General features: G+C 43.4%; 1 protein-coding gene across 1 annotated transcript in view; it reads left to right on the top strand.

Annotated features, from left to right (window-relative positions):
- KIF4A (kinesin family member 4A) overlaps nucleotides 1-19,873 on the top strand; it is a gene marked incomplete in the record, with an annotated part of 2,786,372 nt that overhangs the window by 621,767 nt on the left and 2,144,732 nt on the right. Inside the window, 2 exon segments of the mRNA XM_044057419.1 lie at nucleotides 5,837-5,959; nucleotides 7,220-7,395. Of these exon segments, the coding sequence (XP_043913354.1) occupies nucleotides 5,837-5,959; nucleotides 7,220-7,395 (299 nt within the window).

Genomic DNA, 19,873 nt, shown 5'->3' with positions numbered 1-19,873 from the left:
AGGTGGCTGTTCTTCCTTCTCTTCCTAAGGTGGTCAGAGCCTCCCTTCTGTTTCCAAGGCTTCTTTGAGGGCAGGTTTGCTTCAGTGGGGGTTTCTCCTAGTACTTCAGGGTCTTTGCCTAAGAACCATATGCTTAAAATGGCAGAGGATTTGATTACTATGATAAGGGTTCTATGCCCCTCCTGATAAGAGGCCTAGGGTGGAATCTGAGTTTGAGAGTTTTGAGCAATGCTCGAGGCTTCTGAGTCTTCTGAAGACTTGCAGGAGTACCCTCCTTATTCTGATTCTGATGTGGATGATTCTACTCCTTCAGCTTCCCCTCCTGAGGATTTTTCATTTTCAGAGACTCTGCATTCCATGAGGGAGCATTTTAAATGGGAAGGTCAAGATTTTTCTGATTCCAGGAAAAGGCTTAGGGAATTCTTGTTTTACCCCAGCACAGGCCTTTAGCTATACCTCCTGTTTTGAATGTGGTGGAAGATGTTTTGCAGAGGCTTCCTGAATCCGGTTCTTTGCCTCCTGCCCCAGTTAAACCGGATAGGTATTATAGGGTGCCTGAAGCTCATAAGTATCTTTTAAGAGTCCTAGGGCAGACCCGAAACTGTCTCTCAGGGGCCTAAAGGTGTGAAGGCCTCAGTTGTTAAAAATCCTGTCCCTCCTGATAAAGAGGCAAGGGCTTTGGATAGATGGGGAAAGAAAGTGTATACTTCTTCCACTTTAGCCATGAGGGCGTTGAATTGTCAGTTTCACATGTTAAAATATCAGAATTATCATCTTTCACAGTTGAAATCTAAGGTGGATGCTCTGGCGGAAGGTATTGAGTGTAAAGAGTTGCAGGATTTAGTTCATGTGTCTGAACAAGTGGGTAAACATTCCTTGCAATGTGGTTTTGATGCTGTGCAGGCCTCCTCCAGGGTGGCTGCCACTGGTTCTGTTCTTCGTAGGCATGCCTGGTTGAGAGATCAGAACTTAGCTGAGCATGTTAAGACAAGGATTTTGGATGCTCCTTTACAGTCTGATGTGTTGTTTGGTTCGCCTGTGGAAGCCGTTTTAAAGAAGATGGAGGACAAGGCTAAGTCTATGCAAACTGTTAAGGATTTTTGCAGGTGCAGCCTCCGTTTAGTAGAAATTGGCCTGCTAAGGGATGGACTTATCCTGCTTATGATTCCCAGTCTAGGGGTAGGTCTAGATGTGGTAGGGGCAGAGCTCAAGGTGCTTTTAGGCCTAGGACAGGGAGTTCACCTGCTCAGACTTCGGGTGAGGGCAGGGGTCAGTCCTTTCAGACCCAATGACCTGCCTTTTCAGCTGCCAGTACCTTCTGCACCTCTAGGAGGAAGACTGTCTCTTTTCAAAGAAAATTGGGATTTGATTACCCAAGACAAATGGGTTCTGGATATCATTCACCACGGTTGCAGGTTTTATTTCCATACCTTGCCTCCTTTCAAAGGCATGCCAGACATTCCTCCTCTACAAAGACAAGAGGCTCACAAGCAAATTTCTCAGTTACTCCAAATAGGGCCATTCAGCCGGTTCCTGTGCCAGAAAGGGGCCTAGGATTTTATTCTCGCCTGTTCCTAGTACCAAGAAGGGGAACACGTGGAGACCAATTTTGGATTTATCTATCCTCAACACTTATCTGGACATTCCCAAGTTCAAAATGTTGGCGTTACAACAGCTTTTACCTCTGCTGGGCAAGGATCACTGGATGGTAACTTTAGATCTCAAGGAAGCTTACCTTCATGTGCCTATAAGACTAAGTTGCAGAAAGTATCTGCGGAGCTGGAAATTCTCATTATCAGTTCTCTGCATTGCCCTTTGGCTTATCTAAGTATTCACAAAGGTTCTGGCTCCAGTGATAGCTTACTTCAGGCTAAAAGGAATTCAAATCTATCCTTACTTGGACGATTGCCTGATTCTGGCTCAAGAAAAGGAAGACCTTCTACAGCATTTGGAATATGTCATAGCAGTGCTAAGATGCCTGGGGTATTCTGTGAACGAAATAAAGTCCAGTCTAGTACCCTCTCAAGACATGTGCTTTCTGGGTGTGAGACTGAATACAGCAGCCCAGATGGCCTTTTTAACCCCGGACAAACAAAAGAATCTTTCCAGTGACTTCCATCTACTATCTCTTCAGTCCGGGCTGACTGCAAGGACAGTCCTTCAAGCCTTAGGGTTCATGGCATCTTGTATTCTGGTGCTTCCCAATGCCAAACTGCATATGAGGAAGCTACAATGGTATCTCAAAAATGTATGGACACAGCACTGCCAGGCTTTGGACACTGTCATTCAAATAATACCTTGCATTCAAAAGGAATTTTTGTGGTGGGCTCAGGAATGTCACCTAAACAAGGGACTCTCTGTGACCCGGCCAGAGGCAAGTCAAATTCTAACGACAGATGCCTCGGACATTGCTTGGGGAGCTCATCTAAATGGAAAGTGGATACAAGACAAGTGGCCTGCCAGACTACAGCATCTACATATCAACATGAAGGAGATGTTGGCAGTCCAGTTTGCATTAATGGCTTTCAAGGAGTTACTTCTTCCAGGGCAGGTGTTGATTCTAACAGACAACACAACTGTCATGTGGTACATCAACAAACAAGGGGGAACACATTCTTACCCATTGTGCAGGCAAGCAATGATTTTATGGGAGACTGCGCTAAGCTTGCAACTAACTCTTCAGGCAAGGTTTCTGCGGGAGCACAGAACTCCTTAGCAGATGTGTTAAGCAGACAAATCATGGATCCCCACAGTGGAAACTGGATCTTCATGTATTTCAAAAGTTGACAGTGTCCTGGGGAACTCCAGACATAGATCTGTTCGCTTCTCCACTAAACCACCAGCTGCCAAAGTTTTGCACAAAGAGGTTTCATCACACAGCTTGGAAAGTGGATGCTCTTTCTTTCAGTTGGAAAAATCTTCATGTGTCCTCCTCTGCCTCTTCTTCCAAAGGTGCTTCTAAAGGTCAGACAAGACAAGCCAAGGATGATTTTAATAGCTCCAGATTGGCCTCGGCAGCACTGGTACCCATTACTGAGGAGTCTGGTAAAGAAGCCTCCATGGCCTTTACCCTTGATTCCACATCTGTTGTCTCAGAAGGACGGTCGTCTGCTCAATGTCAAGCTTCACTCTCCATCTAACAGCCTGGCATATTCTGTTTTGAAAGACAGCAGGTCTCAACTTCCTCAACAAGTTTTAAATGTGATTATGGAAGCCAGAAGACCTAGTACAAGGAAAAAAATGGAAGAGATTTTTATTTTGGACTGCAGCAAAGGATTTGGAGGTTTCTGAGCCTGATTTGAGTGTGGCTCTTCAATATCTTACTGAGTTACTGGACAAAGGTTTGTCTTTCTCTTCCATTAAGATTCATGCTGCAGCAATTTCAGCTCACTATGATTGTGACCCACCATTGTTTTCACATCCTTTGTTCAAGCAATTTCTTAGAGGGGCAAAGAATATAAGACCCCCCGTGAGCTCCTACTCCTGCTTGGGATCTCAATTTTGTGTTGGAGAAACTTACTCTACAACCTTTTGAGCCTGCAGCTACTGCTGAACTGAAATACTTGTCATGGAAGACTGCTTTTTTGTTGGCCATTACTTCTGCAAGAAGGGTTTCTGAGTTACAGGCCCTTATGGCGGTTGAGCCTTTTTGTATTTTTCATAAGGATAGGGTATCATTACGTACCAATCCTTCCTTTATGCCTAAAGTGGTTTCTAGTGTGGCTTTAAACCAAACTATTCATTTGCCTTTTATGCAGATCCCCAAAACAAAGGGGAAAAGATTTTGCACACTTTAGATGTACACAGGCGATTATTATTTGAGCAGGACTAAGGATTTTAGGCAGTCTCAGCAGTTGTTTGTTTCTTTTGCTTTGAGTTCTCAGGGCAAGCCTGTGTCAAAACAAACTATTTCTAGGTGGATTGGGTTTTGCATTACATTTTGTTATTCCCATCATGGCAAGGAGATTCCAGCTGGGATTAGGCCTCATTCCACTAGGGCTACTGCCACTTAGGATATTTTGGAGGCAGCTACTTGGAGTTCAGTGCATACTTTCTCTAAGCATTACCACCTTCCTCTCTACTCTAAGTCTAGGGCTGGTTTTGCCACAGCTATTTTGCAAGGCATGTTATCAGCTCCTGCTTCCTTATGATTTGCCAGCCTCCCTTACCTCTGCTTTGGGATTCTACCCAATAGTTAGGACTGCAGCAATGTGGAATGAAGAACATAGTACAGTTTTGTACCTACCATAAATGTAGATGTTGATCCACATTGCTGCAGTCTGTGTTTAGGGGTGGTTGTGTAGGTGAGGTTATATTCTGCTAATTTTGTATATTTTGTATATCTATATATATTTTGTTGCAGATATGTTGGGAGTTTTTGGTTTTTTGGCCTTATCTTTTCAGGGTCTTCTGACATCTGGGGCAAGAAAAGACTGAGGATATGGGTCATCCAATAGTTAGGACTGCAGCAATGTGGATCCTCGAACATCTACATTTATGGTAGGTACAAAACTGTACTTTTCATCCTGTCACTGGGTTGAGAGCAGTTAGTTTGCCCATCACACAGATGCCATGAGAGGAGCTTCCTTGACATAGCCCTAACCCTTCCTCCTGGTGCATGATGCTGCAACTTGCATCACTGCTGGGGCATTCTATATTCTCTTTTGGACATCATTGCGCTCTCCCTGCAGACAGACACGCCCACAGGTGCGTGCAGATACTGAGAGCTTTTGTCATTGGCTTGGCAGCACCAAGCCGACAACTCTTCATCCTGTAGCCACGTGTGCCATGGGAGCAGTTATCTGACTAAGACCACCACCATTACTCACATACCAACTTCTGTCCGGTGCCTGAGATGCTAAAAACTCTGGTAACCTAGGTCACAATCAGGTATTTTTTTCTTCTGTACTACATATTAGCTTACAACAGATGCATATTGTGGAGTGCCTTTATGTAGATGTGCATGGCATTAGCTTTTCTGCAAGTGCCAAACTGTTTTGCTTGCTAATTTGTCTTGTCAGCATATACATATTTTTAAAAGAATATTAAAGGAAGGTATAACTGCATGATTTGGCATCTTTTGGGCAGATTGCATTGCTTTCTTTACAGCCACTGAAACATTAAGGTGCATAGAGTTTCTAGTAAAACTGCCGGAACTTGTACAAGGCTCTCACAATTAAGTAGGGCTTATTTTTTGTAGTTGCTGCTTGCAGTTCAGTGCTTTAATGCTAGTTATCTCTGTGCTTCCACAGGCAATGCAAGTTGTAGTCAATGGTGTTATGTGGCCAGGCTTTAGAAAGATCAGTTCCTATTGGTTTACCGTCTGGCCTTATAGCAGGAACACTGATTTACTCCATGTATTTGAACAAAATTTATTGAGAATCTGAACATTCCAAAATCACCAGGTTTTAAACTGCAATTAAATTTTCTGTTTAGGGTGTTTTGTTTCCTGCATCTATTCATATTTCCCAACTTGCCCCTTCTTGGTAGTTTGAATAGTACTTTGCTCGATAGAATAATCATAGGTATGTAATACAACTGCAGTCCATTGAGATCCATGCTTAACGGGAGAGACAGATTGCTTGTAGACTGGGATTCTAGTCTTGTACCAATTTTACCTGGTTGCTTTTGTTCTGTTTTGTTCTAGACATATGCGAAGATATTCTGTTTCAGAATTTTTTAGCTAACTGATTAAATGTTAAAAGTTTTTATTTAGTAATAATGCCTTCATATGGCTATAGATGGATGGAAGATGCTTGGTTAAAAGCTTGCTTGAAATCAACACTTGCCGTACAAAGATACAGAACAAACTAAATCCCATTTTTGTCTCTTTCAGGTATTAATATTAACAAAGGGCTGCTCGCACTGGGAAATGTCATTAGTGCTCTAGGTGATGAAAACAGGAAGGGTGGGGGATTTGTACCCTATCGTGACTCAAAATTGACTCGTCTTTTGCAAGGTGAGCTTTCCCATGTGGTGGTTATTTCTAAGAATTCAACATTGAACAGATGATTGCATGCACTAATTGACTCCTTTTTCCATTGTTTTTCTACTATTAACTGAAACCTGTTAAGAGTTCAAGTGTAACAAACTCTTCACTCTAGAGATTTGATTACTTGTGCTGTCAGGTCTTGTAAGAAGAAACTAGCTAGCTGATTCCTAAATCACCTGTACTAATGTGATAAGTAATGCATACTTTTTTCCTGAATATCTGAATGTGAAATAGAGGACCTTATCTTAAATTTGACAGTTTGAAAATTCCATCCCATGGAAACTGATGTGCACCCTTAATGATGCATGCATTAATAGGCCCATTATCCTGTTCATCAGCAAGTCCATGTTGCTGCTTTCCACAGTTAAGGTTTTGATCCTTAGGTTTAATTGTTAAAAGTTCCTGTGTCTGCAAGCCATTTTAGTTTGGTGGCCAAAACAATTACCTTGCAGATTTTTGTGACCTTTTAGCCAAGGAGTGGTGGCAGGCAACTACTTGTTGATCTGCTAGACCGTGTTTTTTTGAAGGCTTAAATTTCATTGGGGTACACTCACCAGAGCCCTCTCCTCCCAGAGGTAAATCCATATCTGACTTCCTCATATGGTTAGTGGAAACTAGGCACTGCCTCTGTCTGTCTGATACCAAGCCAGGCAATGCATCCCATAGTTCCTCTAGTGTGTGGTATATTCCAGTCCCCCATCTTCTGCCTGATTGGTCAAATACTTGGGTTGTCCACATTGGTAGTTCAGTCACAAGAAATATCCCTGAAGGGATTTATTCACAGGTGAGGGGTCAGGGAAATTTTTTTTTTTGTGGGGGAGTGACTCGAAGCTTCATCTGCTGGTTTCTCCCTTTAAGACCTATTTGGGATCAGTCATTCCTGATAGACTGATAGAGAAGGAGTTGCATGACAATGTTATATTTCCATAAGCAGTGTATGAGCACCTTTTCAATCTAGGGGAAGGGATGAGTTGCAGGTCTGGAAAATAGAAATGAATAGTCACCAAGTTGACCTGTATGCATTGCATTTGACTGACTGCGTGAGGTCCATTTCAAATTTGGAATCTACCAAAGCATTTGTAGTTGCATTTTAGTAGTCAAATTGCTGTAAAAAGACGAAAGAATAAACTTATTTTGTCCTCAGTATGAATAATGCAAAACTTTGGGTGGCCTTTGCATAGTAAAACAGTTGTGGCTGCCCTAAATATATTATTTTTTCCTTTAAAGATTCACTTGGTGGAAATAGTCACACTCTGATGATTGCTTGTGTCAGTCCTGCTGACTACAATATGGAAGAAACTCTGAACACACTGAGATATGCTGACAGGGCAAGAAAAATCAAGAACAAACCAGTTGTTAATATGGATCCACAAGCCATGGAGTTGCATCGCCTTAAACAACAGGTATTGTGTAATCTGTAATGTAGAGCATTTTTGAAATAAACTGAACTTGACATAAATTTTTCTGCCCTGTATAAACCAGATCAGCTGTATTAAAGTAAATCCAACTTATGGAACATTGCTAGAACCAAGTGTCTAACTAGTACCTGATTTCTGATGGACTTGACACACCTTGAAATCTTGATACTGATATTGCACAGTGACTAGCATCAAGTAATGTTCCTCTAATATTTTACTGCACAGGCTAAAGCTTGAGAAGTATTAGTCTTTGGTTTTTAAAGTTCTACAGATGTTCGTGTTTCACTGTTGCAGTCATTGCACTTGGGTTATCCTGCTGGCAGGCTACCTGCAATCGGCCTGAATTCCAAAGTCCTGGTCCGGCATCGGTTGCTGTCGCCTCTTCCCTGACGTCAGTGCACCAGGGGTATAAAAGATGCAGCTGACGCCATTTTTTTCAGTCTTTCTTGCCGTGCGGTGCCTGAAGCAAAAGCAGTTTGCAAGTGCCAGTCGGCAGACTCCTGAAATTTTCGAAATTGAATTTCAGAACCGAAGTCTTCAATAAAGTTACGTACCCCATTTGGGGAAACTTTTTCTTGCTCCAGACAGATGTCAGTAAAAGTTAATTGCATTTCTTGTGGGAAGCAAATACCTCATAAGGTTTTTCACTCTTAACTGTATTCCTTGCCTAGGCCCCAACCACGACGTTGCTAGTTGTCGGTTTTGCGCTAGATTCAACCAACGCACTATTAAGCGTCGGTTTGATTTTGCTTTACATTACTTTGGCCGAAGGTTTTATTATATAATGCCGTCGGAACAACCGACCGGAATTCATAAAAAGCGCAAGAGCAAAGAAAAGGACAGGCACCCGAGGTCCAAAACTGATGACGAAGCCTCTTCTAGGCCAGTTGCCAGTTCTCAGTGAGGCGCTTTCGCAGCCCCGGACACCTGCTACCTCAGAGCCACAGACCACCTCCGACTCCCACGTGGAGACCACTAGGCCTCTGGAAACTCAAGGTGTTGGGTCTACGGAGACTATTCCCTCAGATAGGTCCGGAGCCGCTGAATAGGCATCGGCTTCTGAGGGTGTTTTCAGACCTACGCAGCTTACTATCAGGACTACTTCAGCAGCCAAGACAAAGTCTAAAACACCTGTAAAGACAAACAAGTACAGCATTCACCCGGACAGTCATCCATGCCAAAGAAACAGATGCTTAAAATGGCCGAGGACCTAATTACTCTGATCAGGGGTTCCCATCCCCCTCCTGATAAAAGGCCCAGGCAAGATACTGACTATGATTCCTCTGACTAGGTTTCTGTTTCCTCCGATTCCTCTTCAGAACAGGGATATTCTCTTCCTCTCTGAGGATTCTGATGCTGAAGAATCTATCCCTTCAGCCTCTCCTCCTAAGGATTATTCTTTTGGGAAACCCTGCACACCATGAGGGAGCATTTCCATTGGGAGAGCCAAGATTATTCTTAATCCAAGAAAAGGCTCAGATGCCTCAGCATAGGCCCCTTCCTATTCCTCCTGTACTATATATTGTTGATGATGTTTTCTCTGAATCCAGTTTGTCTCCTGATTCTTTGCCCCCTGCACCAGTTCAGCCTGATAGGTACTACAGGGTCCCAGATTCACATAAATTCCTTTATAAAAACCCTGCTGCTGACCCAGAAACAATTTCTCAGGGTCCCAAAGGAGTCAAGCCTTCCACTGCAAAAAATCCTGTTCCTTCTGATAGGGATTCAAGAGCACTGGACAGATTTGGGGGGGGGTCCACACCTCTGCTTCTTTAGCTGTAAGGGCTTTAAATTGTCAGTTTCACATGCTTAAATACCAACAATATCTAATGTCTTTGCTTAAACAGAAAATGCTTACAAGCTCAATGTCCTGAAAATAAGGAAATGCAGGATTTACTGCATGCAGCTGAACAAGTGGGAAAGCATACTTTGCAATGTGGTTTTGATTCATTAGAGGCTTCTTGCAGAGCCGCAGTTACAGGTTCTGTTATTCGAAGGTATGCTTGGTTAAAGGGACAAAGTTTACCTGATCATGTTAAAGCAAAATTATTGGATGGTCCATTACAGCATGATACTTTGTTTAGTGTTAAGGCAGAAGAGGTGTTCAAGAAAATGGAGGATAAAGCAAAGTCAATGCAGACAGTAAAGGATTTCGTACAGGTTCAGCCACCCAGATATTTAGCAGGAACTGGCCTTCAGAAAATTGGTCCTTTCCAGTATCAGACAGGCCAGAAAGAGGCAGATACAGATGCCCAAGAGGCAGATCTCAGTCAGAAGGCACATACAGACCTAAGCAATGGGGTGCTTCTGCCCCCAAAGGCGGAGAAGACAAATCACAACCCTGTAGGAAACAGTCCCAATGACTTCCCTCTACCAATGCCAAGCACTTACCTTTTGCAGGCACCCTTAGGGGGAAAACTTGCACTTTTCTCACAAAATTGGCATAAGATTACCCAAGACAAATGAGTACTGAATATTGTTTCCCAGGGTTACAGGTTCCACTTTCACACCCTACCAAGGCCAAAAGGTATGCCAGACCTGCCACACAACAGACAGAGATGCAAAAACAAATTTCTGCTCCCATGGTTCATAGATTCATAGATTAGTACTAGGCTAACTACCCTTGTGGGCCATCTCAAGCCTAGCTAATTGCCCCATGTGAGAATCAAACCCTGCACCTTGTGCCTTTAAGGTAAACAGCTTAACCATTTTGCCATCCTCCCACCCATGGACATGAGGGCTATTCAAAAAGTACCAAAGCAAGAGCAGGGACAAGGATTTTACTCAAGACTTTTCTTGTTACCCAGGAAGGACAAAGCTTGGAGACCAATACTGGACCTGTCTACTCTAAATACCTTCCTGGACGTTCAAAATTCAAAATGTTGACACTGCAGCAACTTCTACCCATGCTACCCAAGAAGGCTTGGCTAGTTACTTTGGACCTCAGGGGCATACCTGCATATCCCAATCAGACAATCTTGAAGAAGATACCTCAGATTCATAGTTGGCTCAATGCATTACCAATTCTCTGCACTGCCCTTTGGCTTATCTACTGCTCCCAGGGTCTTCACAAAATGCCTGGCACCAGTAATTGCATTTTGCAGACAAAAAGGAATTCAAATATATCCCTACTTGGACAACTGCCTTATTCAAGCAGAGAGCAAGGACATTCTACTAAAGCATCTGGCATTTGTAAAAAGATTGCTAATTTGCCTAGGGTGCACAGTAAACGAAAAATCAAACCTAGTGCCCTCTCAAGAGATAATATTCCTGGGTGCAAGCTTAAATACAACTTCCCAGATGGCATATCTCATGCCAGGCAAAGGCAACTGACTACTTTCAAATGATGGCAACAAAGACCCAGCTACCTGCAAGAAAAATTCTGCAGGCTTTGGGCTTCATGGCATCCTGCATTCTGCTAATTCAATATGCAAGTCTGCATATGAGGAAGCTACAATGGTATCTAATAAGTGTTTGGACTCAACATTGCCACAGCCTGGAAACAATTATGCTCATTCCCTGCCTAGAACAAGAGTTTCGATGGTGGGCACTGGCCTGTCACCACAACAAGGGACAACCTTTCACTTTACCCACAGCCAAGCAGACACTAATAACAGATGCATCAGATTATGCCTGGGGAGCACACATGACAGGAAAATGTATACAGGGCACGTGGCCCACGGACCAAATGCATCTTCATATCAATCAAAAAGAGATGCTAGCTGTACAGAATGACCTGACAGCCTTCAAGGACCTAGTACATCCAGGTCAACTATTACTAAAGACTGACAATACTACAGTCATGTGGTACATAAACAAGGGGGGGCACATTCCTACCCCATCTGCAGGCAAGCCATGACTTTGTGGAACACAGCACTTGCCTATCTAGTACATCTGCAGGCACAATTCCTGCCAGGAAAGAAAAATGCTCTGGCAGACTAAGTAGAAACCTCATGGACCCTCACGAGTGGAAACAAGATCCACAAGTCTTCAGCATAACAAAGAAATGGGGATGCCCAGACATAGATCTATTTGCCTCCCTTCACAACTGCCAACTACAGAGATTCTGCACAGGGACTTATCACTCTCAAGCATGGAAGGTGGATGCTGTATCATTCAGCTGGAAAACCCTAACAGTTTATGCCTATCCACCACTGCCTCTACTCTCCAAGGTACTCCTAAAAGTCAGACAAGAAAAGCCAAAAATGATTCTGATTGCCCCAGACTAGCCATGCCAGCACTGGTACCCAATCCTAAAGAGCTTGTCTCAAGGGCCAGCCTGGACTTTACCTCAAATTCCTCATCTGCTGACCCAACAGAACAATCGGATCTTGCACAGCCAACTCAAAACCTTAAATTTGGCTGCATGGCTAATAATATAGCCACTCAGAACACTCTCTCTAAAGCTGTTATGGATGTCATTTTGGAAGCCAGGAGGCCCATCACCAGTAAATCCTATGCAGAAAAATGGAAGAGATTCTGTGCTTGGAACCAGGCACAAGGACTTGAACCGCTTGTTCCAAATATTCCTCAGATTTTACAATACCTAACTGAGATGCTGGACAAAGGCCTGTCCTCATCAATTAAGATCCATGCCTCTGCCATTTCAGCTCATTACAATACGAAACCTCCTATTTTCTCTCATCCACTGCTAAGACAGTATCTCAGAGGGGAAAAAAACATAAGACCCCCAAGGAGAGCACATGGGACCTCAACTTTGTTTTGGAAAAACTCGCACTACCTCCTTTTGAGCCAGCCAATACAGCTGAGATAAAATTCTTATGGAAAACTGCTCTGCTCCTAGCAATAACTTCAGCAAGAAGAGTCTGAGCTACAGGCATTAATGGCAGTGGAACCTTTTATCATTTTTCATATGGACAGGGTTTCTCTAAGGACAAACCCAACATTTATGCCAAAGGTAGTATCCAGTGTGGCTCTAAACCAAACCATTCATTTACCAACCTTTTATCCAAATCCCCAGAATAAAGGGGAAAGACTTCTGCACTCTTTGGAGATACACAGACAGCTACGCTTCTACTTGGACAAAACAAACGCTTTCAAGAAAACTGAGCAACTTTTTGTGGCATATGCTGCAGGATCACAAGGAAAGGCTATTTCAAAGCAGACTATTTCAAAACTGATAGGGCACTGCATTCATTTCTGCTGTGCACAGCATGGCAAATCAGTGCCTAAGAATATTAGGCCACTTTCTGCCAAGGCAGCAGCCACATCAGCCTTTCTCAGAGGATTAACAACCAAGGAAATTTTGGAGGCTGCAACTTGGAGTTCAGTGCACACTTTTACTAAGCACTATCACTTACCTCTTTACTCTAAATCCAGAGCAGGCTTTGCCACTGCAGTTCTGCAGGGCCTCATAGCCTCTCCTAATTCAATTTAAACCCAGCCACCCAACCTCAGCTTTGGGATTCAACCCAAGTGTAATGACTGCAACAGTGAAACACTAACATATTACAGTTGTGTACCTACCATAAATGTAGATGTTGGTGTATTCACTGTTGCAGTCCAGGTTACCCTCCCACCATCCCCCTTTCATTGCTGGGAATTATCTGTTTTTCTCTATTCTATACAACCTATGTGGTGTATTTGCTTGTAGAGGAAGGTAATGTTTCTTGGTGCATGCATTTTTATTTGCAAATTTTTAGCCTACCCTTTTGGGGGCACCTGACATCTGGGGCAAGAAAAACTGAAGAAAATGGTGTCAGCTGTATCTTTTATACCCCTGGTGCACTGACGTCAGGGAAGAGGCGACAGCAACCGACGCCGGACCAGGGCATAGGAATTCAGGCCAACTGCGGGTAGCCTGCCAGCAGGATAACCCAAGTGTAATGACTGCAACAGTGAATACACTCAACATCTACATTTATGGTAGGTACACAACTGTACTTTACTTGCCTATTAAATCATTTGTAAGGATTTTTTATATGTATTTCAACTCTCCCTGATTTTCAGTGAAATTTTAGCAGTGTCATTTAATCCTTCCTACAACTGGTGAACTTTGAAGGAAAAATGGTGAATTACACAATGAAAATTTTCTGAAATAAAATATTTCTCTAAATGTGTATTAACATTATCTTAGTCTGTCAGTTTCAAGTTAGAAGTAGTAATATTTTAAGTCTCTTACTTCTGGATTTGTGTTGATTCTGTAGAGATTTGTCCCGGATTTTTGAGTGCTATGTTTTTTGTAATTCACCTTATTTACTATAGAATGTATGGTTTTAGCTATCTGGTTCTCTCAAAGACCCTCATATGAAGTGCTTTTGCGGTGAGCCTAATTCTCAGTTAACGTACTACTGATCTTGTCAGAAGTTTATTTTGACTTGAGAAACATTGGATGTTCTTTGTGTTTCACTGATGTTCTTCGTGTTTCCCTGTTGCAGTCATTACATTTGGGTAATCTGCTGGCAGGTTGCCCTCAGTCGGCCTGAATGTCAAAGTCTTAGGTCCTGCATCGGTTGCTGTCTCCTCTTCCATGACGTCAGGTGTATAAAACATGCAGACGACGCCACTTTATGCCATCTTTCTTGCCGTGTGGTGCGGGAAGCAGAAGCAGTTCACAAGTGCCGGTCGGACGACTCCTGAAATTTTCACATTCGAGTTTCAGAACCAAAGTCTTCAATTAAAACTAAGTACCCTGTTGGGGAAATTTTTTTCTTGCTCCTTACCGATGTCAGTAAAAGTTAATAATTGCATTACTTGTGAGAAGCAAATACCTCATAAGGATTTCTATTTGTACTGTATTCCTTGTCTAGGCCCAGATCATAACGTGCCTTGCTGTCTGTTTTGTGCTAGATTTAACCAACGCACTATTAAGCGTTAGTATATTTTTTATTCAAAATATTTTGGGAACAGATTTAACTATACTGAAATGTTGTCTGATAGCAATCCGGCTACCGGAGTTCACAAAAAATGCAAAGAAAAGGACAGACAGACCGAGGTCCAAAACCGACGGCGAAGCTTCTAAGCCATTCGCCGGTACTCATTGAGGCATTTCGCAGCTCCTGATACCTGCTACTTTTGAGTCGCAGGCCTCTACCAGGACCTATGTGGAGTCCGGCATGCCGTGAAATTATCAGAGTATTGTACCCGCGCATGTTTCTCCCTTGGATGGGTCCAGAGCCGCTGAGCAGGCACTGGCTTCTGAGGGTGTTTTCAGGCCTCAGCATTTCAATATAAAACCAACGCCAGCTTCATAAACAAAGACAAAAGCAACATCTAAGGCTAAAAAAAAAAAACGCATGAGCCACATGCTCAGGCCTGTATGCCCAAAAAACAGATGATCAAAATGGCTGAAGGCTTAATTACCTTGATCAAGGGTTCCCAACTCTCCCCGATGGCCTAGGCAAGACACTGATTATGAATCTTCAGATCAGGTTTCTATTTCTTCTCATTCCTCTTCTGATCAGGAATTTTCTGTACCACCCTGTGAAGATTCCGATGCAGAGGAATCCGTCCCATCTGCATCTCCTGAAGATTATTCTTTTGGAGAAACCTTGCATACCTTGAGGGAACATTTTCATTGGGAGAGTCAAGATTTCTCAATCAAAAAAGAGGTTTAGGGATTTCCTTTTTCCTCAGCATAGGCCTTTGGCCATACCTCCTGTATTAGATATTGTTGATGTGTTTTCGGAATCCAGCATGGCTACAGATTCCCTACCTCTGGCTCCTAGCAAGCCAGACCGATATTACAGGCTTCCTGACTCCCACAAATTTTTATTCAAAAATCCTGCTGCTGACCCTGAAACTATCACAGGGTCCCAAAGGTGTAAAGGCCTCAACAGCTAAGAATCCTACCCCTCTGATAGAGATTCCAGGGCGCTGGATAGATGGGGAGTGAAGGTTTATACGTCTGCAACCTTGGCAATTAGGCCCTTAAACTGCCAGTTTCATATGCTTAAATATCAACAGCGTGTTATGGGATTATTGAAACAGAAAATGATGATTTCTGAATGTGTGGAATATAAAGAATTACAGGATTTATTGCATGCAGCAGAACAGGTTGGAAAGCATACATTGCAATGTGGTTTTGATTCCTTGGAGGCCTCTTACAGGGCCACAGTTACTAGATCTGTGATTAGAAGGCATGCCTGGCTCAAGAAGCAAAATCTGCCTGATCATGTTAAAGCTAAATTGTTGGATGCACCTTTAGAGCATGATGCTCTGGTAAGGCAGAAGAGGTTTTAAAGAAAATGGAAGACCAAGCTAAGTCTATGCAAACTGTAAAAGATTTCTTGCAAGTGCAGCCACCAAGATTCAGTAGACACTGGCCTACAAAAAATTGGTCCTTTCCTGTGTCCGACAGAGCCTCACGGGGCAAATCCAAGCGCTCAAAAGACTCTAGATACCAATCATAGGGTGCTTAAGGTCAAAGCAATGGGGTGTCTCCACCTCCAAATCTGGAGGAAATAAAGCACAACCCTACAGTAAACAGTCTCAATGACTTTCCTCTGCCATCACCAAGCACGTATCTTTTGACAGCCCCCTTAGGTGTAAAACTAGCACTTCATGCTCAAAATTAGCAGTTGTTAACCCAGGACAAGTGGGTATTAAACATAGTATCCCAGGGATACAGATTTCATTTCCATACCTTGCCAATTCCAAACGGTTGGTCAGATCTACCACAAAATCAATGGGCAGAGGCACAAACAAGTTACGTCCCTCATGGATATGGGGGCTATTCAGCCAGTACCAGAACAGGAAAAAGGACAAGGGGTTTACTCAAAATTATTCTTGGTACTCAGAAAAGACTATGCCTGGTGCCCAGTACTGGATTTATCGATTTTGAACACATTCTTGGACATTCCAAAATGCAAAATGCTGACTTTGCAACAGCTTCTGCCCATGCTGGGCAAGAACACTTGACTAGTGACTCTAGACTTGAGGCATACCTGCATATCCCAATAAGGGAATAGTGCAGAAGATACCTCCGCTTCAAGGCTGGTTTTATGCATTACCAATTCTATGCACTGCCCTTTGGCTTATCTACTGCACCCAGGGTCTTTACAAAGTGCCTGGCAGCAGTAATTGCATTTTGCAGACAAGCATACAAATCTATCCTTGGGCGACTGTCTCATTCAGGCAGAAAACAAGGACATTCTTCAACATCTGGCGTTTGTAAAAAGGCTGCTAGCATGCCTAGGGTACACAATAAATGAAAAGAGATCACAACTGGTACCCTCTCAAAATATAACATTCCTGGGTGCAAGCTTGAATACAACTGCCCAGATGGCTTACCTTACACCAGGCAAACAAAGGCAACTGACTTAACTGGGTTTTTGTTGCCATCTGTTTGAAGTAATCTGCAAGACAAATTCTGCAGACGTTGGGGTTCATGTCATCCTGCATTCTAGTAATTCCATATGGAAGACTGCATATGAGGAAACTACAGTAGTTTCTAAAACGTTTATGGAGTCAACATTGATTACTTTCATTCCCTGCCTACAAGAGGAGTTTCTTTGGTGGGCAGAGACTAGTCACCAGAGCATGGGGCAGTCTTTCACTCTACCCCCTGCCAACCAAACCCTAACTACAGACGCATCAGACTATGCATGCGGGGCCCACCTGGTGGGGCGATGCATTCAGGGCATTATGGAGCCCAAAACAAATGCATCTGCATATCAACCAGAAAGAGACGTTAGCTGTTCAGAATGCCCTGCCAGCCTTCAAGGACTTGCTTCATCCAGGACAACTACTGAGAGACAGCACCACGGTTATGTGGTACATAAGCAGGGGGGTGCACATTCCTACCCCCATTGCAGACTAACCATGGCATTGTGGGACACAGCCTTGACTTACCAAGTGCATCTTCAACCTCAGTTCCTGCCAGGAAAACCAAATACCCTGGCAGATGACCTAAGCAGAAATCTTATGGACCCTCATGAGTGGAAACTGGATCCACAAGTCTTCATGATAACCAAGAAATGGGGGAGCCCGGATATAGACCTATTTGCCTCTCCCCAGAATAATCAACTGGACAAATTCTGCACAAGGACTTATCACAGACAAGTATGGAAAGTGGATGCCCTATACTTCAGTTGGAAAAACCTATCAGCCTACGCCTTTTCTCCTCTGCCTCTTCTTCCCAAGGTCTTCCTAAAGGTCTGACAGGAAAAAACAGAAATGATCCTAATTACCCCGGACTGGCCTCGTCAGCACTGGTACCCAATTCTAAAGAATGTCTCAACTCCCTCCTTGGTACTTGCCTCAAATACCTCATCTACTGTCTCAGCAGAACTATCAAATTCTGCACAATCAGCTCTAAACTCTGAACCTGGCAGATCATGTAATTATTCAAACAGATCTCAGTAAATATGTGGTGGATGTTATTTTGGAAGCCAGAAGGGCCTAGTACTAGAAAATCTTATGCTGATAAATGGAAGAGATTCTGTGCTTGGAACCAAGCACAAGGGATTGACACAGCAAAGCCAAATATTCCTCAGATTTTACAATACTTGACTGAGATGCTTGACAAGGGCCTATCTTTTTCATCAGTAAAAATCCATGCCTCTGCCATCTTGGCTCATTACAACACAGAGCCTCCCATCTTTTCTCATCCTCTGCTAAAACAGTATCTTAGAGGGGCCAAAAATTTAAGGCCTACCAGAAGATCACCAACTCCTGCATGGTACCTCAATTCTGTGTTGGAAAAGCTCACCCTGCCTCCATTTGAACCAGCAGCTACTGCGGATATAAAGTTTTTATCTTGGAAAATAGCTTTCCTTCTGGCAATCACTTCAGCAAGAGGGGTTTCAGAACTACAGGCCCTCATGGCTGTGGAGCCTTTTATTACATTTTACCCAGACAGGGTGTCCCTCAGGACAAATACTTCCTTTATGCCTAAGGTGGTATCCAGTTTGGCTCTTAACCAAACTATTCACCTGCCAACTTTTTACCCAAATCTGCAGAACAAGAGGGTGTGGATTCTGCATTTCTTGGACGTTCAGACAACTAAGATCCTACTTAAACAGGACCAAATCTCTAAGAAAGTCTGAGCAGCTACAGGTGGCATTTTGCTGCACGAGCAGAGGGAAAGGCTATTTCAAAGTGGATAAGCCATTGCATTCGTTTTTGCTATTTGTATCATGGTAAACCGGTGCCCAAGGGAATCTGGTTATATTCCACCAGGGCTGCATCTACCTCGGCAGCTTTTCTTAGAGGGGTGCCAACCAAAGACTTTCTAGAAGCTGCTACTTGGAGTAAGTCCAGGGCAGGCTTTGCCACTGCAGTTCTGCAGGGCCTTTTAGCTGCTCCTAATGCTATTTAGTTACAACCTCCCATCCATAAGTTTGGGATTCTGCCCAAATGTAACGACTGCAACAGTGAAACATGAAGAACGTAGTACAGTTGTGTACACTTACCATAAATGTAGATGTTAGAGTGTATTCACAGTTGCAGTCCGGGTTACCCACCCGCCATCCCCCTTTTTTCAAGAACTTGCCACCTGACACCTGGGGCAAGAAAAAATGAAAGAAAATGGCGTTTGCTGTATGTTTTATACCCCTGATGACCTGACTTCATGGAAGATGACAGCAACCGATGCAGGACCCAAGACTTTGACATTCAGGCCGATTGATGGCAACCTGCCAGCTGATTACCCAAATGTAATGACTGCAACAGTGAATACACTCTAGCATCTACATTTATGTTGTGTTCACAACTGTACTTTGCAGTCATTACATTAGGGTAATCTGCTGGCAGGTTGCCCTCAGTTGGCCATATTAACAAAGTCTTGGGTCCTGCGTCGGTTGCTATCCCTTCTTCCATGACGTCAAGTCGTCGGGGGTATAAAACATGCAGCAGACACCATTACATCAGTCTTTCTTGCCGTGTGGTGCCCGAAGCAGAAGCAGTTAGCAAGTGCTGGTCGGCAGATTACTGACATTTTCATTTTTGAGTTTCAGAAACGCAGTCTTCAACTAAAAGCGAAGTACCCCATTGGGGAAACTTTTTCTTGCTCCTTACCGATGTCAGTAAAAGTTGATAATTGCATTACTTGTAAGAAGCAAATACCTCATAAGGATTTTCATTTGTACTGTATTCCTTGCCTAGGCCCTGACTACAACGTGCCTTGCTGTCGGTTTTGTGCTAAATTTAATCAACGAACGATTAAACGTCTGTATATTTTTGCTTCTAAATATTTTGGTTCAAGATTTAATTCTCCAGAAATGTCTGTTAGCAATCCAACTACCTGAATACCTAAAAAATGCAAAGAAAGAGATGGACCGAAGTCTGAAACCGACACTGTTCCTAAGCCAGTTGCCGGTACTCAGTGAGGTGCTTTCGCAGCCCCTGATACCCGCTGCTTCTGATTTGCAGGTCTCTACTGAGACCCATTCCGAGTCCGGTGTGTCGTATGATGCTTCAGTTATGGAACTCGCGGACGTCTCTACCTTAGATGGGTCCGGAGCCGCTATGCAGGTACCGGCTTCTGAGGGTGTTTTCAGCC

Source organism: Protopterus annectens, chromosome 15.part0 (genome assembly GCF_019279795.1).
Source record: "Protopterus annectens isolate FY-2018-M chromosome 15.part0, PAN1.0, whole genome shotgun sequence".
Taxonomy (NCBI): Eukaryota; Metazoa; Chordata; order Ceratodontiformes; family Protopteridae; genus Protopterus; species Protopterus annectens.
Note: the sequence above shows the minus strand (reverse complement) of the source record. Positions and strands in the feature narration are given on the sequence as shown.